The following is a 27,005-nucleotide window of genomic DNA, read 5'->3' on the forward strand; positions in this document are numbered from 1 at the left end:
AGGTTTTTCATCCTCGGTCAGTACCTATCATACATGTTGGGTGAGTCCTCTTTCTTATGCAAAAAAAAACACAACTAAAGATTTCATGCATGAGCATGCAATGCAATGAGAGATATTTTTGAAGCAGGTATTTACTTTGCCGAAACGATCTCGACCTATTCTCAATATTTAAATGGGTAAGAAGCCCGGGCGTGGTATGCGAGCCGCCCACTGCATGGATGGGGATTCGGCACTGGGCTCTTAGCTTGCCTCTACTGAGAGAATACTGGTTAGTTGATTTTCCTCCGCTTACTAATATGCTTCAATTCAATGGGTTGTCTCGTCTGATCTGAGGTCGTAGTCAAAGTGATGGAGTGTGGCCGGGCGCCCGGGCTCACCTTCTCAGTTCGGGTCGGTGGTCGGAGATCCGTGGCCCAAACCTAACCCTGAGGGCTTCCCCGAGAACTGCATACGTAGTGCGGGCAGCACAAAGAGACAGAGTCCACCGGAAGCCACGCCCAACCATGCAGCGAACGTGGGTGCCTCCCGCCCATGGAAGGAAGGGAAGGGTGCACAGGGAAGAGGAGAGAGAACCGAGGCCCACTCCCACCGAGCTGTCCTGGTCTGCACTTAGGGGGACGAAGGCCACACGGAACCCCAGGGGTTCCTATTGATGGCAAATCGACCCTCAGACAGGCATAGCCCCAGGAGGAACCTGGGGCCTCAAGGTGCGTTCAAAGTGTCGATGATCAATGTGTCCTGCAGTTCACATTAGCTCTCACAGCTAGCTGCATTCTTCATCGACGCACCAGCCAAGGGTTGTACTCGTTTTGTTTTTATGCAGAGGCTGGTGGCTAGGCAGTGTTAGGAAGGTTGCCCTCCTTTCCCCCGTCTTTATCAGAGCGAGAGGCCACAGTTCACAGAGCAAAAAGGTTTGAGGTTGAAATGACAGCGTGCGGGCGCTCCTGATGAGATGACAGGAAGGGACACATTAAACCCCTGCCTGCGCCGGGGGCGGGGGGGGGGCAGCTGTCAGCTGTGCCGGCGGCTGGCAAACCATTAAGGATCCTTCCGCAGTTTCGCCTACGGAAACCTTGTTACCAATTTTACTTTCTCTAGATAGTCAAGTTTGATCGTCTTCTCAGCGCTCCGTGACCGACCCCGGCAGGGCCGATACGAGGACCTCACTATACCATCCGATCGGTAGTAGCGACAGTCGGTGTGTACAAAGGGCAGGGACTTATGATCCGTGCTTACTGGGAATTCCTTGTTCCTTGTTCCTATCATGAGTGGGGTTCGGCGGGTTACCCATGCCTCTCGGCAAAGGGTATACACATACTGATCTGCTGAGTGTGGCGCGCGTGCAGCCCTGGACATCTAAGGGCATCACATACCTGTTATTGCTCAATCTCGTGTGGCTGAATGCCACTTGTCCATCTAAGAAGTTGGACACCGACTGCTCAGGCCCGAATAACTAGTTAGCATGCTGAAGTCTAGTTCGTCGAAACCGGATGCAGAAGATAGCCCTATTAGGTAATAGACCAAGTCCATATTATGGCAAGAACAGCTCAAATAAGCAGAGATAAATGACAGTCCATCATTACTTTAAGACATGAAGGTCAATCAAACCTGAACATTTCAAGAACATTAAAAGTTTCTTCAAGTGCAGTTGCAAAAAGTATCAAGCGCTATAATGAAACTGGCTCTCATGACCGCCACAGGAAAGTAAGACCCAGAGTTCTCTGCTGCAGAGGATAAGTTCAGCCAGTTACCAGCCTCAAATATTGCAGCCCAAATAAATGAGTTCAAGTAACAGACACATTTCAACATCAATTGTTCAGAGGAGACTGCGTGAATCAGGCATTCATGGTCAAATTGGTGCAAAGAAACCACTACGGACACCAATAAGAAGAGACTTGCTTGGGCCAAGAAACACGAGCAATGGACATTAGACCGGTAGAAATCTGTCCTTTGGTCTGATGAGTCCAAATTTGAGATTTTTGGTTCCAACCGCCGTGTCTTTGTGAGATTATCTTTGTATGTTTGGTTCACACCGTGAAGCATGGAGGAAGAGGTGTGATGGTGGGGTTGCTTTTCTGGTGACACGGTCTGTGATTGCTTTAGAATTCAAGGCACGCTTAACTAGCATGGCTACCACAGCATTCTGCAGCGATACGCCATCCCATCTGGTTTGACCAAGAAGAAGAGTGATGCATCAGATGACCTGGCTTCCACAATCACCTGACCTCAACCCAATTGAGATGGTTTGGATTGTGTTGGTCCACAGAGTGAAGGAATAGCAGCCAACAAGTGCTCAGCATATGTGGGAGCTCCTTCAAGACTGTTGGAAAAGCATTCCAAGGGAAGCTGGTTGAGAGAATGCCAAGAACGTGCAAAGCTGTCAAGGCAAAGGGTGGCTCCTTTGAAGAATCTAAAATCTAAAATATATTTTGATTTGTTTAAAACTTTTGAATGAATAGGTGTGTCCAAACTTTTGACTGGTACTATATGACATTGATTTTATTGTTGTAAAATCGTCTCAGTCTCGTAGTGAGGAGCCTTTAAAATATAACTAGCTTCATAAACATATTTTAGGGAATTCTGAAACGTATTGGAATACATGACCAAATTATAAAACTAGCTAGCCAGCTATGAGTAACTGTACGGTAGCTAGCTAGCTACGCTAGCTTGCTAGGTACATTAATAGCTTTAGGTTGGTTGTTTTTAAACTGAATTTCAACATTTCCACTAGAGACATTGCCTCTCCAATCATCACTCTCTCCCTTGGGCAATGGACATTTAAGGTACATTCGCATATGACGATATAAAACGTAATTCAAGGGCTGAGGGTTTAGGGCCGAGGGCTGTCTACTTTGAATTTGGCCTGCAGCCCTGGTCACAGATTAGGAGACACTCCCTTTGCAAAAATAGTAGTGTGTAGTTCCAGTAGTTAGATATACCACTACAGTGCCTTGCAAAAGTATTCATGCCCCTTGGATTTCTTCCCATTTTATTGTGTTACAAAGTGGGATTAAAATAGGTTTAATAGTAAAAAAATATATATACACAGCTCAAAAAAATAAAGGGAACACTTAAACAACACAATGTAACTCCAAGTCAATCACACTTCTGTGAAATCAAACTGTCCACTTAGGAAGCAACACTGATTGACAATAAATTTCACATGCTGTTGTGCAAATGGAATAGACAACAGGTGGAAATTATAGGCAATTAGCAAGACACCCCCAATAAAGGAGTGGTTCTGCAGGTGGTGACCACAGACCACTTCTCAGTTCCTATGCTTCCTGGCTGATGTTTTGGTCACTTTTGAATGCTGGAGGTGCTTTCACTCTAGTGGTAGCACGAGATGGAGTCTACAACCCACACAAGTGGCTCAGGTAGTGCAGCTCATCCAGGATGGCACATCAATGCGAGCTGTGGCAAGAAGGTTTGCTGTGTCTGTCAACGTAGTGTCCAGAGCATGGAGGCGCTACCAGGAGACAGGCCAGTACATCAGGAGACGTGGAGGAGGCCATAAGAGGGCAACAACTCAGCAGCAGGACCGCTACCTCCGCCTTTGTGCAAGGAGGAGCAGGAGGAGCACTGCCAGAGCCCTGCAAAATTACCTCCAGCAGGCCACAAATGTGCATGTGTCTGCTCAAACGGTCAGAAACAGACTCCATGAGGGTGGTATGAGGGCCCGACGTCCACAGGTTGGGGGTTGTGCTTACACCCCAACACCGTGCAGGACGTTTAGCATTTGCCAGAGAACACCAAGATTGGCAAATTCGCCACTGGCGCCCTGTGCTCTTCACAGATGAAAGCAAGTTCACACTGAGCACATGTGACAGACGTGACAAAGTCTGGAGACGCCGTGGAGAACGTTCTGATGCCTGCAACATCCTCCAGCATGGCCAGTTTGGCGGTGGGTCTGTCATGGTGTGGGGTGGCATTTCTTTGGGGGACCGTGCTCGCCAGAGGTAGCCTGACTGCCATTAGGTACCGAGATGAGATCCTCAGACCCCTTGTGAGACCATATGCTGGTGCGGTTGGTTCCTGGGTTCCTCCTAATGCAAGACAATGCTAGACCTCATGTGGCTGGAGTGTGTCAGCAGTTCCTGCAAGAGGAAGGCATTGATGCTATGGACTGGCCCGCCCGTTCCCCAGACCTGAATCCAATTGAGCACATCTGGGACATCATGTCTCGCTCCATCCACGGGTCATTGTCCTGTTGTAGGAGGATATTGGCTCCAATTTAGCACCGTCCACAGGATATGGCATGGCGTTGCACCACAGACTGTCCAGGAGTTGGCGGATGCTTTAGTCCAGGTCTGGGAAGAGATCCCTCAGGAGACCATCCGCCACCTCATCAGGTGCATGCCCAGGCGTTGTAGGGAGGTCATACAGGCATGTGGAGGCCACACACACTACTGAGTCTCATTTTGACTTGTTTTAAGGACATTACATCAAAGTTGGATCAGCCTGTAGTGTGGTTTTCCACTTTAATTTTGAGTGTGACTCCAAATCCAGACCTCCATGGGTTGATAAATTTGATTTCCATTGATAATGTTTGTGTGATTTTGTTGTCAGCATATTCAACTATGTAAAGAAAAAAGTATTTAATAAGAATATTTCATTCATTCAGATCTAGGATGTGTTATTTTAGTGTTCCCTTTATTTTTTTGAGCAGTGTATATATATAACAATACACTCTAATGTCAAAGTGCAAGAACAATTATATACACTACCGTTCAAAAGTTTGGGGTCACTTAGAAATGTCCTTGTTTTCCATGAAAACATACTTGAAATGAGTTGCAAAATGAATAGGAAATATAGTCAAGATGTTGACCAGGATATAAATAATGATTTTTAATTGAAATAATAATTGTGTCCTTCAAACTTGGCTTTTTTTCAAAGAATCCTCCATTTGCAACAATTATAATCTTGCAGACCTTTGGCATTCTAGTTGTACATTTGTTGAGGTAATCTGAAGAGATTTCACCCCATGCTTCCTGAAGCACCTCCCACAAATTGGATTGGTTTGATGGGCACTTCTTACGTACCATACGGTCAAGCTGCTCCCACAACAGCTCAATAGTGTTGAAATCCGCTGACTGTGCTGGCCACTCCATTATAGACAGAATACCAGCTTACAGCTTCTTCCCTAAATAGTTATTGCATAGTTTGGAGCTGTGCTTTGGGTCATTGTCCTGTTGTAGGAGGATATTGGCTCCAATTTAGCACCGTCCACAGGATATGGCATGGCGTTGCAAAATGGAGTGATAGCCTTCCTTCTTCAAGATCCCTTTTACCCTGTACAAATCTCCCACTTATCTACCACTAAAGCACTCCCAGACCATCACATTGCCTCCACCATGCTTGACAGATGGCGTCAAGCACTCCTCCAGCATCTTTTAATTTTTTCTGCGTCTCACAAACGTTCTTCTTTGTGATCCGAAAACCTCAAACTTAGATTTGTCTGTCCATAACACTTTTTTCCAGTCTTCCTCTGTCCAGTGTCTGTGTTATTTTGCCCATCTTAATCTTTTCTTTTTATTGGCCAGTCTGAGATTTGGCTTTTTCTCTGCAACTCTGCCTAGAAGGCCAGCATCCCGGAGTCGCCTGTTCACTGTTGACGTTGAGGCTGGTGTTTTGCGGGTTTTATTTAATGAAGCTGCCAGTTGAGGACTTGCGAGTCGTCTATTTCTCAAACTAGACACTAATGTCCTTGTTCTCTTGCTCAGTTGTGCACGGGGGCCTCCAACTCCTCTTTCTATTCTGGTTAGGGACAGTTTGTGCTGTACTGTGAAGGGAGTAGTACACAGCATTGTGTACACAGCAATTTTTTTGCATGGAATAGCCTTCATTTCTCAGAAGAAGAATAGACTTTCAGAAGGAAGTTCTTTGTTTCTGGCCATTTTGAGCCTGTAATCAAAACCACAAATGCTGATGCTCCAGATACTCAACTAGTCTAAAGAAGGCCAGTTTAATTGCTTCTTTAATCAGGGCAACAGTTTTCAGCTGTGCTAACATAATTGTGAAAGGGCTTTCTAATGATCAATTAGCCTTTTTAAAATGATAAACTTGGATTAACTAACACAATGTGCCATTGGAACACAGGAGTGATGGTTGCTGATAATGGGCCTCTGTACTCCATTGTAGATTTTCCATAAACAATCAGCCGTTTCCAGCTACAGTAGTCATTTACAACATTAACAATGTCTACACTGAATTTCTGATCAATTTGATGTTCTTTTAATGGACAAAAAAAAATTGTTTTTCTTTAAAAAACAAGAACATTTCTAAGTGACCCCAAACTTTTGAATGGTAGTGTATATATATTTTAAGATTAATGAAAATGTGAAAACTTAAATATATTTGTTGCCTAAGTATTCAGCCCCTTTGTTTAGGAAACCCTAAATTAGTTCAGTCGTAAAATTTGGCTTAACAAATCCCATAATAAGTAACATGTACTCACTGAAATAATAGTGGTTGACATGATTTTTGAATGACCTACCCTTCCTTTGTCCCCCATACGTACAACATCTGTAAAGTCCCTCAGTCAATTATTGAATTTCAATCACAGATTCAACTACAAATACCAGGGAACTTTTCGAAAGCCTCGTAAAGAAGGGCAGTGATTGGTTGATGGTTACCAATATCAAATCAGACATGGAATATTCCTTTAAGCATGGTCAAGTTATGCTGTGGATTACAGTATGTATTGAACCACCCAGACACAAATATACAGTCGTCCTTCTGAACTGAGCTGCAGGGAAGGAAGGAAACTTCTCGGGGATATTACCATAAGGCCATTAGTGATTTTAAAACAGTTACGTAGTTTAATGGCAGTGATGGGAGAAAACTGAGGATGAAACATGCAACTCAATATTATAAACATGTTCTTAATGTTTGGTAGACTCGGTGTATACTGGAGTTGATTACCAAGAAGACAGTGCATGTTCCTGAGTGGCCAAGTTGCAGTTTTGACTTAAGTCTGCTTCAAAAAATATGTCAAGACTTGAAAATTACTGTCTAGCTATGATCCCCAAAATCTTGACAGATCTTGAAGAATTATGAAAATAATAATGGGCTAATATTGCACAATCCAGGTGTGTAAAGCTCTTAGTGACTTACCCAAGAAGACTCGCAGGTGTAATCGCTGCCAGAGGGGTTTCTAACATGTATTGACTCAGGGAGCTGAATACTTATGTAACGCCTATATCTAGTTATTGAATTGCTATCGATCTTTTAAAAATGTTTTAAAGTCTTTAACTTTCACATTAAATAGTATTTTATGTAGATTGTTGACAAAAAATACAATTAAATCTATTTTATTCCCCCTTTGTAACACAATAAAATGTGAAGAGATCCAAGGAGTGTGAATACTTTTGCAAGGCACTGTGCATGGCAAAAGAGTAATTGACTACTGGAAACACTACCTAGATTTGAATTTAATTCAACTACCACCAAGCTACTGCAAAATGTAATTCAATTTCTAGTTGAACTACATGTAGTTCACTACTCCCCAACACTGGTACACACACATTTCTTACGCAATACACTGTAATTAAATAAGGCAGGGTAATTATTGTTTTAGCAGGGTTTGTTTTTCTGTATACAGTAGAGTGTTCCAACCTACATTACAGGTTGATAGTGAAATAACAAAACCCAGCCTCTTCCTACTATAATAGACAGGTGTTGATACCTGACCACCATGATCTTAATGTTCTCTGTTTCTGTTTGGGTTAAAACTATGTAAATCAAACTTTGTAGATCAAATGTATAACTGTATTTCTATTTGTCTGTCTTGTTCCAGGGTGAGTGTCTTCTGACGGTGCAGCTGGGTGATGGAGAGCGTTTGGAGGATGAGGAGGATGTAGAGTTCTACCTGCTTTTTGCTGGCACCACCCAGAGGCACCTGACCAGTACCTTGAGGATAAGCCATGTCACCCTACAGGCTGTGTGCCCAGGTAAATTTCACCATGCACCACACACACAACTGGTTGCTAGGTCTGATGCTGGACAGTCGTACTGGTGGTGTGTGTGTGGCAGATCCGTTTGGATTAACCAAGTCTTTTATGATTACACACACACACACATAATGTGGTTCTATCCTCGTGAGGACCTACAATTCTATTCTATTCAATTCTATTTTCCCTGACCCTAAAGCACAGGAGGTTGGTGGCACCTTAATTGGGGAGGACAGGCACTTGGTAATGGCTAGAGTGGAATAGGTGGAAATGTATCAACAACAAACACATGGCTACCATTTGCCCCTTTTTAGCCATTATTATGACCCGACCTCACCTCAGCAACCTCCGTTGCCCTAAACCTAACCCTAATTGTAACACTAAACCTAACCCTAATTGTAACACTAAACCTAAACCTAATTGTAACACAACAAGCTGAAAATAGCCTTTGCCCACATGTGGATGTGGGAAATGTCCCCACAAGGGAGATTACTTTCCTTGTTTTACTATCCTTGTTTTACTACACACACACACACACACACACACACACACACACACACACACACACACACACACACACACACACACACACACACACACACACACACACACACACACACACACACACACCATATGTTTTACTATCCTTGTGGGGACCTAAAATTGATTACCATTCAAAATCCTATTTTCTCTTATCCTAACCATAATTCTAACCCTAAACTTAATTCCTAGGCCTAAAATAGCCTTTGTCCCCACGAGGGATAATTGTCCTTGTTTTACTATCTTTGTGGGGACTTTGGAGGATTTCCGGTGCCCACGAGGATAGTAATACACACACACCCTGCTCTTCATGGGCACAGAGAGACATTGTACATGGATTTCCAGCTAATGATTTGTGCTTTATGGTTCCACTAAAATGGGACGAGCCTCTTGGTAGCTGCCACAGGAAAGTAGCATTTGTAAATGACTGCTTCTCTCCTAGATGTATGCCATCTTGCTTTTTTCACAGTCATGGAAATACATTGTTATAATGTGAGAACATTGCTCAATAATTACAGTCGTATGAAAAAGTTTGGGCACCCCTGACAATTTCCATGATTTCCATTTATAAATGGGTGTTTGGATCAGCAATTTCATTTTGATCTATCAAATAATTGATGGACACAGTAATATTTCAGTAGTGAAATTAGGTTTATTGGATTAACAGAAAATGTGCAATATGCATCGAAACAAAATTAGACTGGTGCATACATTTGGGCATCCCAATAGAAAAATCACATCAATATTTAGTAGAGCCTCCTTTTGCTAAAATAACAGCCTCTAGACGCTTCCCATAGCCTCTAATGAGTGTCTGGATTCTGGATGAAGGTATTTTGGACCATTCCTCCTTACAAAACATCTCCAGTTCAGTTAGGTTTGATGGTTGCCGAGCATGGCCAGCCTGCTTCAAATCATCCCACAGATTCTCAATGATATTCAGGTCTGGAGACTGGGATGGCCATTCCAGAACATTGTACTTGTTCCTCTGCATAAATGCCCGGGTAGATTTTGAGCAGTGTTTTGGGTCATTGTCTTGTTGAAATATCCAGCCCCGGCATAACTTCAACTTTGTGACTGATTCTTCAACATTATTCCCAAGAATCTGCTGATATTGAGTGGAATCCATACGACCCTCAACTTTAACAAGATTCCCAGTACTGGCACTGGCCACACAGCCCCACAGCATGATGGAACCCACAGCATGATGGAACCCCCACCACATTTTACTGTGGGTAGCAAGTGTTTTTCTTGGAATGCAGTGTTCTTTTGCCGCCATGCATAACGTCCCTTGTTATGACCAAATAACTCAATCTTTGTTTCATCAGTCCACAGCACCTTATTCCAAAATGAAGCTGGCTTGTCCAAATGTGCGTTTGCATACCTCAAGCGACTCTGTTTGTGACGTGTGTGCAGAAAAGGCTTCTTCCGCATCACTCTCCCATACAGCTTCTCCTTGTGCAAAGTGCGCTGAATTGTTGAACAATGCAGTGACACCATCTGCAGCAAGATGATGTTGTAGGTCTTTGGAGGTGGTCTGTGGGCTGTTTTTGACCGTTCTTACCATCCTTCGACTTTGCCTCTCCGATATTTTACTTGGCCTGCCACTTCTGGCCTTAACAAGAACTGTGCCTGTGGTCTTCCATTTCCTCACTATGTTCCTCACAGTGGACACTGACAGCTTAAATCTCTGCGATAGCTTTTTGAAGCCTTCCTCTAAACCATAATGTTGAATAATATTTGTTTTCAGGTCATTTGAGAGTTGTTTTGAGGCCCCCATGTTGCCACTCTTCGGAGGAGAGTCAAAGAGAACAACAAATTGCAATTGGCCACCTTAAATACCTTTTCTCATGATTGGATGCACTTGTCTATGAAGTTCAAGGCTTAATGAGCTCACCAAACCAATTGTGTGTTCCAATTAATCAGTGCTAAGTAGTTACAGGTATTCAAATCAACAGAATGACAAGGGTGCCCACATTTTTGCATAGCCTATTTTTCACATCTGATTTAATTCCATACAACTTAATATTGCTACACTAAAAATCTTTGACTGGACAATACCCCAGTACTCAGCTTTTATTAGAAAATGAATGGCCATTGTGATCATTTTCTGTGACGACAGAGTCAATTATTATGCAGCCTCAGAGGGGTGTCCAAACTTTTTCATACGACTGTATATCTATCTCAGTCTGGTTGTTGGCAATAAACCATGTTTTCATCAAAGGGCTGTTTATGTCTAGGCAGCCTTACCAGAAGAAGACTTGGTGATAAAACAAAAATATATTTAGGTATTTTTGTCTTTCACCCGGCTTCAGTTATCACCCTGAGCAGAATGCAGGGGCCATGTAAAACATGGCTGAAGTGGCATATTGATGATGGTATGATGGCTGCCCCAGCTTTGATTTATCAGTGTGTGTGTGTGTGTGTGTGTGTGTGTGTGTGTGTGTGTTGTGTGCGTGTGTATTTGGGTCTTCTGTCTTATCACTCCTGTTTCATAATATGAGCTCTCCTTAACTGAAGTCCTTTTGCTGTGGAGTCCATGCATTCTTAGAGGGAGGTAGGAACATGGTAATGAACAGCTCTGTATATCACGTCACTAGGCCATGTTTTAAACACGTTTAGAGGGAGGGAGGAACATGGTAATGAACAGCTCTGTATATCACGTCACTAGGCCATGTTTTAAACACGTTTAGAGGGAGGGAGGAACATGGTAAAGAACAGCTCTGTATATCACGTCACTAGGCCATGTTTTAAACACGTTTAGAGGGAGGGAGGAACATGGTAAAGAACAGCTCTGTATATCACGTCACTAGGCCATGTTTTAAACACGTTTAGAGGGAGGGAGGAACATGGTAAAGAACAGCTCTGTATATCACGTCACTAGGCCACGTTTTAAACACGTTTAGAGGGAGGGAGGAACATGGTAATGAACCGTTCTGTATATCACGTCACTAGGCCATGTTTTAAACACGTTTAGAGGGAGGGAGGAACATGGTAAAGAACAGCTCTGTATATCACGTCACTAGGCCATGTTTTAAACACGTTTAGAGGGAAGGAGGAACATGGTAATGAACAGCTCTGTATATCACGTCACTAGGCCATGTTTTAAACACGTTTTGTTGTTGCTAATAGGTTTTGATGGTAATTTGAATATGAATGAATATTCCTCTGATTGTGAGAATAGCATATTTACCTTTTGGTTCACAGGCCTCTTCAATGTTACATCTCTATCTGTGGTCTGTTTTAAAATGGTCTGTTTAATGATCCACTGGGATGGAGGCTAGATTCATGTTTGTCTGCTTTGAAACCTGTTGACCCCATGCAACCAAGTTATTTGGGCAAGCAACGTGGCAGTTACTCTGTCACTCCCACCCATATTAGCTGACTAGAGACATACATGCTAAAGGCTTCCTTTTCATTTCTCTGTGGTTTTTAAAACTATTCACTGACAAATAGTGTTTAATGTTTGGACTTTGTGCATCTTAGCAACCAGCGAAGCCACAGAACTCAAGCCAGCATTGCAGCAGGACAGTGGAGCTTGAACATGGTTTTCTCTGTTCTTCTCTCTGGAGTCTGAGCTGTAGGGCTACGACACACTGTAAACTCACACTGTAAAGTATATTTGGCATGTCTGAAGCACGTGTGCAGGTTATATTAACCCTCCATTCTCCCTCCCCAGCCCATGACTGCTGTGAGTCGGTGCAGGTCACGCTGTGCTCTGCGCGGTCTGATGGCTCGGTGGACCCTGTGGCCGAGGAGCGCTTCCAATTCGTCCAGGACCTGGCCTTCGACATGGCCCAGTTCCTGGTGAGCGCTGCAGGGCGGGCCGACGGTCTGGAGGGGGCTCTGTTGCTGGATGAGTGCCAGATCCCCCTGCAGGAGTGTGAGAGACTAGACGAGAGCCTCTCCCTGGCACTCAGACACCTGGCCCTGCCCCAGGGGTGGAGCGTCCTGGGCTCCAACGTAGGCACACCACCAGGCACCAACCTGGACAACAGCATTGGTGAGTAGGGATGGGGTCTCTGCTTTGTGTGTCTCTGTGCGTCTACTTCTGTATGTTTCTCACAGTTTAGTGTTGCAGCACGGTCTGTCTGTACATTATTATGCCTTATACCCTCTTAATGTGCCTGTAGATTTCCTACAGTATGTGTTGCTGTGTTCTGTTCACACCTCAGTGAGGTAATTAGGGAACATTTGTTGTTTCCACCGAGAGATTATTTGGCCGGGGTCCCATTCCGCTGTGTGAGTAGTGGAGCGTGCCCACCAGGTGGTTCACTAATGATACTCCAGCTCCGCCTGTGCATTAATGTTCGCAACAGCCACCTTTAGGAGAAAGATCCACTCAGAGGTCACTTTATTCATTTTGTGTTTTTTTGGAAGGGCTCTGACATGTGTAACTACTTTCAGTCAAACTGCAGCGATTCTGTTAATTGGCACACAGAGGGTCCTGACAGAGGAGAGAGTCTGACTAGAGAGGTCTACCCTAGAAAGGAGAGGAAGGGCTTTAGCTGAGAGAGCAGTGTCCCCTGGGATAGCACCAGTTCTCCACTCCTGATGTTCATTGCTCGGCTTTCCGACTGCGTTTACACCCACTTTATTTCCTCTGTGTTTCTGTTTTCTGCTCCTCATCATCATAAATCAGGAATGCAATGTCAGATATGCTAAAAACAAACATTCCCACCCAATTAATAAGTAGGCAGTAACACACAGTGTTTATATGGCCTATTAACCAGAGCCTGGGACATATTCTGGAGCACAAAAGGGGACATTTGGGATAAATGTCGGCTCTGGTCAGAGCTGACTTGTACTTGTTTCATTTGGAGACAGTAAGCCTCTTCTTGTCAGTAGAGTGTTAGTGTGCTATCACCTCTCTCTCTGCTCCTCTCCTCTCCTCTCCTCTCTCTCTACTCCTCTCTCTTTGTTCCCTTCTCCTCTCTTCTCTCTCTGCTCCTCTCTCCTCTGCTCCCCTCCCCTCTCTCTGCTCCTCTCCCCTCTCCTCTGCTCCCCTCCCCTCTTCTCTCTCTGCTCCTCTCTTCTCTCTCTCTGCTTCCCTCTTTCTCTGCTTCCCTCTTTCTCTGCTCCCCTCTCGTCTCTCTGCTCCCCTCTCTCTCTCTGCTCCTCTTTCCTCTCCTCCCCTCTCTCTCTGCTCCTCTCCTCTCCTCCCTTCTCTCTCTGCTCCTCTCTCTCTGCACCAGTAATAAGAGATTGTGGTAAAGGAGGAAAAACCTGGTATTTTAGGATGAAATAATTGTGCATGAACAGTCATGAAAAAACTAGAGGCAGATGAGACAGACAGGCAGCCCTTTCAGCCACTTGAATGTATGGCCCTATAGCAATATACTGTAATAGTATAGGACCCATAGGTCATCATGAAAACTATTGGCTCCTGCTGGGTAATTTGGAACACCATACTGGAGAAGACAGATTTCTGTTTTCTAACATTGTCTAACATTGTCAGTGCTTAGCAATTATAATCCATCATGCACATATCTTTAGTTAAGAATGTAAACTCCAGGCTGATTTGATATTTACAGCAATACTACAGAAAGCCATTTGAAGGACCTTTCAGTCCTTTGTGCTTCTCATCCCCTGAGACTTTTGTTGACATAGGCACATATGAGCTGTGTCCCAAATGACGAGGATGCTGCCTCCCAATCCCAAGGTACCTTAAAGTGCTGCCTTCTAAGGGGCCTTCATTCAGGTTGTGACTACAGGGAGTACAGCTATGACCGGAAGTGACTTTTGTAGCAGGTTAGGAGAGCATTTTATCTAACTCTGTCTGAACCTTTTCCTAACCTTAACCTAAGTCCCCAACCTGTCACTTTAGTTATCATAACCTGCTATAAAAAAGTCCTTCCGGTCGTAGTTGTACTCCGTCTAATCAGAACTCTTCATTCGGCTATTTTGAAGGTAGCATCCCATGTATCCTTTGCCGGGGAGGCTAACCCACAACACCTTGTTTTTTTTTTCAGCTGACATTAAGTTGAAGTAGCCTTCTAAATCTAGTTAGATTGCATCATATCACCTTTCAATATTAGTTGTCAACTAATATAACACTACGTTATCTTGACCATCCGTGTCATTTAATAATATGCACGGGTGTGATGGTTTGATAGTATGAATGAATCACAATGCAAGCCTACTTATTAGAAAAAAACAATAGAAGCTCGAATGCAATATTAGCTTCACACTGAAACACCACTATTATGGTTATTAATAATTCCTAAACACTCAGTAAAATAGCTTATTTAGCTATAAAAAAAACAATCGTAGCCTCTATCATGCAAGCAAGCTTACCTGTCATGTCCACAACGATGGAGCAGCACACCAAGCAATATGCGAGAGGAGGACCCTATAACGTAGGATAATTATTCTGGTCGGTGTCAACTTAATTCCTTAACAGGTACTGAGGAGATCGACTCTGTTACTTGTTTACTTGTTATTCATGTCAGATATTTCAATTTTGGGATAGTTGTTCACTGAATTGCTAGCTCACCCTGCTACAGTGACTACAATGTAAACAAATGTCTCGCGCTCAGTGGAATGTGAATGTGTTATCACGTGATGCTGCCTTGGGCCTTGTCCCAAATGGAAAGTGCTACCTACTAAGATAGGTTCATTTGGAAGCAGGTAGGCAGCAGGCAGCTGCCCTTTGGATCGGGACACAACCATGGTCTGACTTCCAAAGCCCTAAAATCGGTATGCTGTGTACCCATGTCTGAGTCTACCGTCTGTGTATTTAGCTTTGACTGATGACAGATTGTAATACTAACAGAATGTGTTTAGTCCTCTAATGTTAGTTCCAATTCCTGCATTCTGTCAGAGCTGATGTGGTGAGCAGATGTTCTGTCTGGGTTGTAAACCAGTGCCTCTGTCAGGAATAGATAAGAGGAACACAAAAACTCACAGAGCTAGAAGACTGAGCCCCTCCTATCAGCCTCTCAAAGGACTGCGTTGTCTTGTCCACTCAGTGATAGATATATCCCTATTAAACGCATTGGGATAGGTTTATAGTATCAGAATGGCTTTGATCCTTTTTTCTCAGGGATTCAGCATGTAAGAGCACAGGGATCTGCCTAGTAACAATTTACAGAACAAGCCAACAATGTATGGCGAGCTAGAAACACCTGTCAGATTGGCCGGTTTATATGCTTCAGGTGGTTCTGAGTCTGACGTGCACCCATATGAAAGCATGCTGTCCTCTATTTGGTGGGACATGTGAGCCTGCTTTTATCCCCTGTGCTTTGCATCTCCTCCGGTTCCACTATTACCTGAGGTCTTCCCTGAAAATATTTGATTCCAAAACTCTTTGATGTTTGAAAAAAGAAAAGGGGGAAAGATGAATGGTCCTTTTAGAATAGATGATGCTGCAGTCAGGTTAGGAACATTTCATTCCTCTCCCCAACCTGCCGGTAGAGTGGGCCAGCTGTTTAATGCCTTATCCAGCCCTGGCATTTCCTGAAGCTGGTCCAGGGCACCTTGGTGAGGCACAGTGAGCCTTGAAACTGGAGCTAGCAGCAGGCCACCTGGCCCAGAGGCTCTCTCTGTTAGCTGGCTCTGCTGGCACCGCCCAGTCTAGAGGCTCTCTCTGTTAGCTGGCTCTGCTGGCCCTGCCCGGTCTAGAGGCTCTCTCTGTTAGCTGGCTCTGCTGGCACTGCCTGGTCTAGAGGCTCTCTCTGTTAACTGGCTCTGCCGGCCCCTCCCGGTCTAGAGGCTCTCTCTGTTAGCTGGCTCTGCTGGCACCAACCGGCCCAGAGGCCCTCTCTGTTAGCTGGCTCTGCTGGCCCCACCCGGTCTAGAGGCTCTCTCTGTTAGCTGGCTCTGCTGGCACCGCCCGGTCTAGAGGCTCTCTCTGCTAGCTGGCTCTGCTGGCACCGCCTGGTCTAGAGGCTTTCTCTGTTAACTGGCTCTGCTGGCCCCTCCCGGTCTAGAGGCTCTCTCTGTTAGCTGGCTCTGCTGGCACCAACCGGCCCAGAGGCTCTCTCTGTTAGCTGGCTCTGCTGGCCCCGCCCGGTCTAGAGGCTCTCTCTGTTAGCTGGCTCTGCTGGCACCAACCGGCCCAGAGGCTCTCTCTGTTTGCTGGCTCTGCTGGCACCGCCCAGTCTAGAGGCTCTCTCTGTTAGCTGGCTCTGCTGGCCCCGCCCGGTCTAGAGGCTCTCTCTGTTAGCTGCATGATGGCACCGCCTGGCCTAGAGGCTGTCTTTGTTAGGTGGCTCTACTGGCACCTCCCGGCCACAGCCAAAAACTAAATCTGAGTAAAATAAAGCACAGAGGGGCATTAATATCATGAAGAACGCAGAAAAACTCCTAAAGGCATATTTCATCCCTTGTCACATCGGCTGCCAGCGCTCTAAATGCCAACAGAGGATCTGCTAGCATTCCAGCGCATCGCTCGGCGTCTATTAGACTGGGGGTTTGTGGGAGAAAAGTAGCCATGAGAATCCAGCACTGGTGGAAAATCTGATTTGTTAGTGTCTCTCCCTACTCCTGTAAGTGGTTGTTGGAGTGAGAGTTCTACCATAGAATGGGGCTGACAGAGAGGAAATGAAGGCCCATGCTCATATTGTCTCTGTGTTTCTACAAATCGGATCCACTGAACTGAGCCTGTAGAGATCTGGAGCGGGGTTGATTTTATTTTTCACGTTGATCATTTCCCGTCAACTGTAGGCCATTGAGTTTATATTGTTTATTATGCATGCATTATGGTAAGTTCGGGTATTACAGATTTCCTAACATTTGATTTGTTCTTTTTGTCCTGTGTGTCTGTCAGTGTGACGAAATACAGTGCCTGTTTTTCTTGTTTTACTTCCCTTTTTCTCTGCCATCTTCTGACAGGAAAATGAGAGCAAAACATAAAAACAACCTCTACTCTGCAGTGGTGATTACAATCTCTGCTTCTACTTACGAACAGAATTTAGAATGTTTGTACGCATAGAAAAAGTGTGATTTATCAAACAATCCTACGAGCTTCATACTCACAGTGGTAGGAGATGATAACTGTTGATAAATACCAATTCTTCTCAGTGCTCGTGCACAACCTTGGCTATTTGGTTCAAATCAAACTTTATTTGTCACATGCGCCGAATACAATACCGTGAAATGCTTACTTACAAGCCCGTAACCACCAGTGCAGTTCAAGAAAGAGTTAAGACAAGATTTACCAAAAATAAATAAAAAATTAACACAATAAAATAACAATAACGAGGCTGTGTACAGGGGGTACCGGTACCGAGTCAGTGTGCAGGGGTACAGGTTGGTTGAGGTCATTTGTACATGTAGGTGGGGTGAAGTGACTATGCATAGATAATAAACAGCGAGTAGCAGCAGTGTAAAAACAAATGGGGGGTATGAATGTAAATAGTCCGGGTGGCCATTTGATTAATTGTTAAGCAGTCTTATGGCTTGGGTGTAGAGCTTTGACCCAGTGATGTACTGGGCCGTACGCATGATCCTCTGTAGTGCCTTACGGTCAGATGCCGAGCAGTTGTCATACCAGGCAGTGATGCAACCCGCCAGGATGCTCTCGATGGTGCAGCTGTAGAACTTCTTGAGCAGCTGGGGACCCATGCCAAATCTTTTTAGTCTCCTGAGGGGGAAAAGGTGTCATCGTGCCCGCTTCACAACTGTCTTGGTGTGTTTGGACCATGATAGGTTGTTGGTGATGTGGATACCAAGGACCTTGAAACTCTCGACATGCTCCACTACAGCCCCTTTAATGGGGGCCTGTTCGGCCCGCCTTTTCCTGTAGTCCACGATCAGCTCCTTTGTCTTGCTCACATTGAGGGAGAGGTTGTTGTCCTGGCACCACACTGCCAGGTCTCTGACCTCCTCACTATAGTCTGTCTCATCGTTGTCGGTAATCAGGCCTACCACTGTTGTGTCGTCAGCAAACGTAATGATAGTTTTGGAGTCTTGTTTGGCCACGCAGTCGTGGGTAAACAGTGACCACCATCTATGGTAAAAATCATCCCTTTAAAGCCAATGGGGAATATACAACTCCGTACCATGAAATAGCCTACAATGGCGCAACCAAAAAAAGCTTAAAACAAAACACTGAGTACAGCCAAAAGGTTTAATTTGGCTGCCTCGGTTATATTTTGATCATTAAAAATGCAAACGTAAGTATAAAGCGAGGACCAATTGGGCAATTTCAAGTTGCCTTAACAATGGAAAATAGAGTTCAAATGAGTAGGCAAAACTCACTAATAAGCCATCCATCCTCAACAGCTCCCTCCTGTAGGCCTCCACATTTAGCAGTGTTTTTTGCGCATCACATAACCTATCACCTGTACATTAAGAGTGGAAACCTTTTCTGTTCACATAGTTGAACTCATTATGGGATGGTGCTTTTATGGTGATGTGGGTGCTGTCTATTGCTCAGTTCATATTTGCGAACCCATTGATGGCAAAGAAACCCCTCTTGACTTCAACCTGTTGTGCGATGGTGTTTTGGTGATGATTGCATCCAAAACATTGGCTCATAGAGGGATGTGAGATGCCGATCTGCAATCTCCCGCAGAAACGTGTCTGTTGCCAAAATCCAGAGGGTAGATAGCACTTTGATGTGCACCGGAATGGAACGTTTGCCTTTCTAAAGTAGGTCTCACATCCTCACAAAGATCCTATGAGATTGGTTTTGGGAAACGATATCTGATGAACCGATCTGTACTTTCTGCAAAAAAGTCCCACCTGTCTCTAAAAACGCACTCTCTGCGAAATGCAGCGTGTGCCAAATCTACCAACAGTTTATAGTTTATAGTATTTCAACAGAGGTCTCAATTTCACACGTGCCTCTAATTTAGCAAAATGACTGTACTTTATATTGATTAATATTGTAACAAAGGCACTGATATGGTCAAATTATATATAGCCTGTCAAGATATGTTGCATGAATTCACAATGGAAATACAATTAATTAGGCCCACTATCATCATTATTAGGCCCACTATCATAATTTAAAAAAAGGTCAACATATATTTTTTCCTCATTCTGTGCTTGACAAGCAGCTCCCTCATTCCAGCACTTGGCACGTGTGTGTACGCATGGTCATGGTTGTGTGTAAATTCACACACACCCAACCAAATGTTTATACTGATAAATCTCACACTTTGCGTGTACATGATCTTACGCATGGATTACGCGCAGATTTCTGCCTTCATATGATTGATAAATGAGACCCCTGTTGTTAGACCTGGTGTAACTGTGTTAAATCCTCACCCCTGCTAGGACCTAATCCTTATCTCCTCAATACCAGGTTACGGTTCTAGTAGGACTCCGTTTTGTGGCAGTCTCTTTCCCAGCCTCTGAATCCTCCCCCTGTGTGTCCTCATACTGTTGGGATGGTAATGGCGATTGCCAGGCCCCATCGACAAGGCCAGATTACAGTGGGGCACAAAAGTATTTAGTCAGCCACCAATTGTGCAAGTTCTCCCACTTAAAAAGATGAGGGAGGCCTGTAATTTTCATCATAGGTACACTTCAACTATGACAGACAAAATAAGAGAAAAAAAATCCAGAAAATCACATTGTAGGATTTTTAATGAATTTATTTGCAAATTATGGTGGAAAATAAAATAAAATATATTTGGTCAATAACAAAAGTTTATTTTATTTTCCACCATAATTTGCAAATAAATTCATTAAAGATCCTACAATGTGATTTTCTGGATTTTTTTTCTTCTAATTTTGTCTGTCATAGTTGAAGTGTACCTATGATGAAAATTACAGGCCTCTCTCATCTTTTTAAGTGGGAGAACTTGCACAATTGGTGGCTGACTAAATAATTTTTTGCCCCACTGTATCTCCTACTACATCATTGTGATCGGTAGGGAGAAGGTCTCCATAAGACTTAATCACTTACTCACACCGAATTGGACTATAGCTGTGTGTTTTTTTAGTTAGACACACAGTTAGTCAGGCCTTCCTGGTGACTCAGTGTGCATTGAAGCAGAGAATCAGCAGTCTGACCAGTAGGAGTGAAAGGGTAGGAGGGGGTGGGGTTAATAGACATATGACTCAGGAAGGACAGTGTGTCACACAGGTTAGGGGGCGGGACTCTGACAGGGTTATCAGTTAAGGCTGATAGCAAAGGTGGGAGGGGTTAGGGAGAGTGGAGAGAGGGACGACCGTGTCCGCCTGCAGACGCACTGAGGGATTTACATATGAACATACTGTACTGCAAAACAGATTATTGGTCACACGGTAGTAGAGAAAACAGGTTGGATATTAAGCAGAAGCTGGAGTGTTGTTGGATGCTCACTGGCAGGACATCGTTGAATGTGTGTTGTGTTCTAGTTAGAAGGCTGTAACTGTTGACCGTCTCTGAGCCCAGTGTAACTCTCCCTCCCTGTGTGTCCCGTTCAGCTGAGCCCGGTCCACACGAGACCCTCTTGCACTTTGCGGCTCGGCGCGGTCTGCGGAGGGTAGCCTTGTTTCTGCTCCATCAGCCAGGAGGCAGAGAGTCTCTCAGACTGCCCAACAAGCAAGGCTCTACACCAGTCAGCGTGGCAGAGAAGAGGGGCCACGACCAGCTACAGCAGCTCTTCACTGAGTAAGTACTTAACTGGATCACATACTGTATATTACACACAGGCTCTAAACATGAATAACCTTTTAATAGCCTTTATTACACTAGTAATAACCTTCAGATACATTATTATTATGTTTCTATGGGAGTAGGCTGGCTAGCCAATCGTTTCTACTAGCCCTGGGACGGACTGTATGCTGAACATCAGAACTTGCTGAACTAACAGTGTCATCATAATATATTCTGCTGTTTTATCTGTGAATGAAAGGCACAGCCCTCTCCACAGTATTTATTGGCTCTCAACATCGTCACATCTTTACCTAGCACCTCTTCCTCTTTTTTGAACACATACTCTTGCACTCCTATATTCTTCAAGACATTAGCTAGCAAACTAGGATTTGGAATCCAAATCAACGAGAGGTCTTTATGTAACCATGGGAATGGGAGCAGCTCTATGGTTAGGAGGGACTTGTTGTGGATGTTGAAATGTGTTTGGAGTGTTGGCGGTACACACAGATAAGCAGACCGACCAAGGACAAACTCCGGACTGCTGCTGTAAACAGCTGAAGTCAGCACAGAAATCACCACAGAATCCAACTTTATTTATATGCACTTTGTTAAAGTACATAAAATCAGACTAGTATGGGTCTTTTGTCGTGGGATAAAATCACAAAATGTACCTAGAATTAGGAGGAAAAGTGTACGTGCTAGATGACAGCTCGTAGACTGCACAGCGTTCTCACCGGCTGTGATAGCTGTATGGGACTGTTTTCATGTGCTCTGTGACACATCTGAGCTGTATAAAAACACCAGGCACCACATGTACAAGTGGCGGGAAATAGATGTTCTAGGGTCCTTGTATACAAACTGTCAGAGCTTTATCAGATTTGATCTAGCAGGGGTAGTTCTATCCTATTGGTAGACGATGAACACAACCTCCACTGGCACCTCACCAAACCAGTTTGTTTACCTGTTCCATCAGTGTCCGTGACAAGGTGGTGATCTGTTCTCCAGCTGAGCACATATGAGCAACCTCATTACAGAGATCACCTGAGATCATCAGCTTTTTCTATAACATGGAGATTGAGGTGTCGCCCAGTCCTTGACAGAGATATGCTATCCTGTGCTGACCAGGAACAGTAAAGAGTTGGCCCAGGGACACTCTCAGGCCACATCAACGGTGTCTCTCGGTCGGTCTGCGTCACACAGGCTGTCCCCTAGGTCACCGGATCCTGGGTGTCTGTCGGCCGTGCCCTGGTTTGGTGGAGGCGGTGAAACCTTATAACCATAGGAAAGAAAAGGGCCTGGTGGGAGCTCCTCGGAGAGTTAGTGTGTGTGTGTGTTACAGAAGAGAACCAAGCTGTAGCTTTTCTCCATACCAGACCAGCATTTTCTTCTTACCTACACTACCTGTACTCCTTCACCTGGACACCAAGCCTATCTGTCTGATATTGTTAGGGGAAGCTGTTATGTTTTTGAAGTAGTCCTGAGTTAAGCTGGGAGTAGAGAGATTGAGTCACCTGGCTGCTGGTGTTAAATGCTCTGAGACAGGATTAGTTCAGGTCAGGGAGAAGCAGAGGGCCTGCTGTTATTTGGCACAAGACAACAGTTAGGTGTCATGACTGAATTCCAACTCTGAAGACAGCATACATGTGTTAATTCCACCTGCTGACTGTGGGAAGAAGTTGGTTAAGTTGTATACTAGTAATCTAGTAATGAAGTAGTAACAGCTCTAACATGTATAGTGCAGTTCTGTGTGTTGTTAAGATATCTCCCCTGGATGTGCAGAGAGTTGAGGCTGCCTCAGGCCCCACAAAGTGCCTCTGTTCTTCCCCCGCCCTGCGTCTTGCCTTTCAGTCCCCACTGAGTGATGTCAGGGGGTTGCCATGGACACCCATTCAGCCCTTTATTGCCCTGCATTGGCACTGAGTGCCATGAGGCAGGTGAGAACAGCCCCAGATCGCATCACTACTGCAGACCTGGCTTCAAATACTATTTGAAATCTTTTAGTGTTTGCTCTAACCTGCCTGGAGTACCATATGGCGGGGATATGACGTTTTTGGGACTGTTCCATTTGTCCAACATGCCAGGCAAGCTCAATCAAGCACAGATTAAGTATTTTAAATGATTTCAAATACTATTTGAACCCAGGTCTGCACTCCTGTCCCAGGGGCTTCATGGGGCTGGGGCTAGAGGGGGACTTACATACTCCCTCATTCCTTTTGTTTCTAAAGCCCTATTTCCATCAGATTGTTTTGTTGTGTCTCTCACCGGAGTGTACCAGCAGTGACATCATCACCCCTGAGTCAGTTGGGGTCAGTTACACGCATTGTAAGAGAGTAGAAAATGTGACTCTACCCAGGCAGAGACAGACCCAGAGCCAGCTCAACAGGACAATACACTGCTATAGACATTTCGACCCTACCTGGGTTTACCCATTACAAGACACATTTAGTCTAGAACCATGAAGGAAACTTAATTTTAGCTCAGCCATGTTTGGTCTCTTTTCTTCATTTTTGTTACTCGGTAGAAGTGTTTTCACGTGAAGTAGATTAGAAAGGGAGAGGTAGTGTTTTCATTTTCAATTCCACTGATACCGTAGAACAATGAATTAAATACCAGAAAGCTGACCGAGTAGAAGTAGCAATACAATGAAGCTGAACCAGTTTGGATGTTGGCGGTTGATTGTTGAAAGGTTTGGTAGTACACCATGTCTCCAGTGCCTTCCTACCCCCAGAATGAACCTGTCATTCACACTAGGTGATATATTATGGGCGTAGGTAGTGGTGCTGAATGCTGAATCAGTGCTATGTGATTTGGCTACCTCCGTTCTGACACGGTGTGCTCTGTTTGTGTTGGGCAGGGTTGAGACCTTGTCAGAGACCCGGATAAAGACGGAGGAGAGACAGTGTTACCCAGGAGGCCGAGTGCTGCAGCACCACCCTAAACTGAACACATACACCCTGACGGTGGACACGTTGCTAGGGAAACCTCTGCCCAGCCTAAAGGGAGAGGTGGAGGAGCTACAGAAACTCATACAGCGCCACAGAGACGACAAGGTGAGATATATAACTCTATCTGTTTTTAAACCATGTCTGCTTTCATCTCTTTCTGATTTTAACTCTCACATGTTGTTGTTTTAAATCATGACTTGAGGTATTCCTTACAGCTCCTAATAGAACTAAGGGCTCATACAGTACAGTATGTACTCTCAGATCCTACAACCAAATCTTGTGTGCACTAGCTAGCTAATTCATATCTGCCAAAAGAGAAAACATGGCCTATTGTGAGTTACCTGCATGCTCTCCGTTTGCTTGCTCTGAAAGTTTTTTGTACATCTTATCTTTACAGGAAGTTAATATGTGTGTGTGTGTGTGTGTATAATAAATAGTGTGTGATTTATTATTTGTGTCATTTGTTATTCACACTGTGTTTCTGTTTGTGCTGTAGGAAGATCATGTGCTCCAGCAGCAGTCACCAGATGAGCTGAACACTACAGCAGGATCCAGTGGCATCAGCAACACATCAGCACACTCAGCCACAGAGTCCCAGCCCCCCCACAGCCATGCCCAGCAGCGAAGAGAGGGCGAGACTCCAGCTTTCAGCGCACCATCCTGTGGAGACCAGCAGGAGGAAGCTGATAGAGAGAGGACAGGCGTAATCACTGCCACGCAGGGCAGCAAGGCAGGGCGCTGTAAAAGGAACCAGGAAGAGAACGAGAAGTGGAGAGCAGAGACTGAGACGGGCGATAAGGCTGTTGCTGCTCCGACAAAGGCTTCACGAGCCATGGGCCACGCGCAGTCTCAGGAACACACGGAAGCTAAGCATCAGTCCCTGAGGACTACAGGCAGCAGAAGTAGTGGCTGTGGGGACACAAGTGTTCAGAGGACTATGGAAAGGCAGGGCGAGCCTGAGAACATCCAGGAGATGGAGTCTGGGGCTCCTGTGGAGAATGGACAGCACGACAAACATAGCGGTGAGGTTGAGGTGGAGTATGCTGAGGCCACTTCTGAATGTACTCTTCAGACTTTGACGGGAGCTGTGAGCCGCCATGAGGCACAAGCTGTAGAGGCACAGGACTCCGAACAAAGACAGGAAACCACTACAGCAGTGACAAGTTATTCTGTGGAGCCCGAGTGGGCCGATAACAGCAAACAGACCTGGGAGTCTGAGAGGGGCGGTACAGACGAGAGAAAGACAGAGGCAGGAAACCCCAGCCAACAGACCAACGGTAGCACTGAGACAACCAGCAGCAGAAGTGGAGAGACTGACACAAACAGCATGAAGCAGAGCCCCATTATGGTGGAGGGAGAAATCAAGAGCAGCCATTCACACGGACCAGGTTACGTTACAGCAAAAGAACCCAGTGAGCAGCAGGTCCTGGATCAACAAGTTGAGGATACAGTGGAGGTAGTGGCAACCCCACCACAGCCAAGGCAGGACCAGGACGGCACCCACAGCCAGGGCCACGAGACTGGGCAGGAATGTGAGGAACAGCCGTCCACTGACTTAGCCAGCAGAACAGCTGAGGACAGAGAGAGTGGAGAGACCATGGGAGGACAACACTGTGATGTCACGGTCCACACATCCTCTTGTGAGGATGGGGAACTCGTCCAGTCTGTCGGCTGCTCCACAGACAAACTGTCTAAGGAGGGGACAGTCACAGGACAGGAGGCCCCTGGGAAGAAGGTGTCTGTACAGTGGGCATCGTTAGAAGAGGCAGACTCTCTGGCATGTAGAGAGGAAATAGCAGCAACAGCAGTAGCAGTGGTGGCTGTAGCAGTAGCAGCTGCTGTAGCAAGCCTAGAACAATGCAACTCCAACTCCATGCTGGAGGGAGGCCAGGTACAGGAAGCTGCCGCAGAGAGCCAGAGTAAGCATCAGACTGGACCCAAAGACACTGCACGAAGGTCAGGGGTCACGGTGTCTGAGGCCACTGAGAACCTTAGCACCTCAGACAGGGGTCCGACTGTCTCAGCAAGTCCATTAGAGGAGGATGTGATGGTCAAGAACCCCTCAAAGGGAGCGGATGAGCCTCATGTCAGACAGGTAGAGGAGAACAGTGATCTGTCCAATACCACACATGGAAGTGAGAATGGAGTGGAGGCCCAACTACCAGGCCTGAGTCTGACACAGGAAGAAAGTGTAGAAGCCAGCAGAGAGTGTGCAGACTCCCACTCGCACACGTTATTACATGATGAAAGGGCTGTGGACAGACAGAGTGCTGAGGTCATATCCTCCTCCTCCTCTATCTCCCCAGAGAGATCCTCAGAGCTGACACATCAGGAGGCCATCCCAGAGAGCCTGGCCCCACCAGCCCCACCTGAACATACACATACACCCAGTGACTTGACCCTGACCACCCTTACACACCCAGACAGTGGTACATCCCTGAATCCAGAGCTGACTTCCCCCTTGGAGCTAGACAATGGAACAGGCCTGGATGACGAGCAGAACAGCTCCTCTGTGGAAGTAGTCATTGGCATGTCCTTGGGCCTTCAGTCTTCAGACACACTGGAAAGCCTGGATGGTGTGTGTGTGAGAACACTGGATACTAAAGAAGAGCATTCTGAAGATTTAAGACAGCTTGACAAGCCAGTGAAAGGTAAGGCCACATAATAATACACATATAGCTAGTTTGTAGCTAATTATGGCCCTTTTATATCCTGATTATGCCGTTTTTGTCTTTGTTTTGCTTGCATAGATATTAATTTATTGCTCAAGAAGAATGCTTTTAGTATACAGTCGGCACTAGCTGAAATTCAAAGAGATTTGGGTCATGAGGCTAACCTGAAGCTCATATTTCATTTACATGCACCCTCTACTGCAGGGGTCTCCAACCTTTTCTAGCATCATCATTTTATAGCTTTCAAATAGGCACATTCTTCTATTCTCCCCCTGGTCCTTGGTGTAGAAGAGATGTGTTTTCTGTCAATATAACTGGTAAAATAATGGTTAATAAGCAACTATAAGGGCCCCCAATTTTTTTC

At 45.2% G+C, this 27,005-nt stretch overlaps 1 protein-coding gene and 1 pseudogene across 9 annotated transcripts in view; one reads left to right on the top strand and one right to left on the bottom strand.

The window, feature by feature from the left end:
• LOC139385512 (A-kinase anchor protein 13-like) overlaps positions 1-27,005 on the top strand; it is a 153,999-nt gene that overhangs the window by 66,536 nt on the left and 60,458 nt on the right. For 8 of the 9 annotated variants that reach the window (XM_071130672.1, XM_071130830.1, XM_071130911.1 and 5 more), the window contains exons 3-7: positions 7,799-7,952; positions 12,169-12,492; positions 20,853-21,039; positions 23,879-24,074; positions 24,466-26,620. In XM_071130672.1, the coding sequence (XP_070986773.1) occupies positions 7,799-7,952; positions 12,169-12,492; positions 20,853-21,039; positions 23,879-24,074; positions 24,466-26,620 (3,016 nt within the window). Of the gene's footprint in view, positions 1-7,798; positions 7,953-12,168; positions 12,493-20,594; positions 20,707-20,852; positions 21,040-23,878; positions 24,075-24,465; positions 26,621-27,005 lie in introns of those variants that run through there. The other variant, XM_071131252.1, reaches the window with a different exon arrangement.
• On the bottom strand, positions 662-816 carry LOC139418286 (5.8S ribosomal RNA; annotated as a pseudogene).

This window comes from Oncorhynchus clarkii, chromosome 1 (assembly GCF_045791955.1).
Source record: "Oncorhynchus clarkii lewisi isolate Uvic-CL-2024 chromosome 1, UVic_Ocla_1.0, whole genome shotgun sequence".
NCBI classification, from domain to species: Eukaryota; Metazoa; Chordata; class Actinopteri; order Salmoniformes; family Salmonidae; genus Oncorhynchus; species Oncorhynchus clarkii.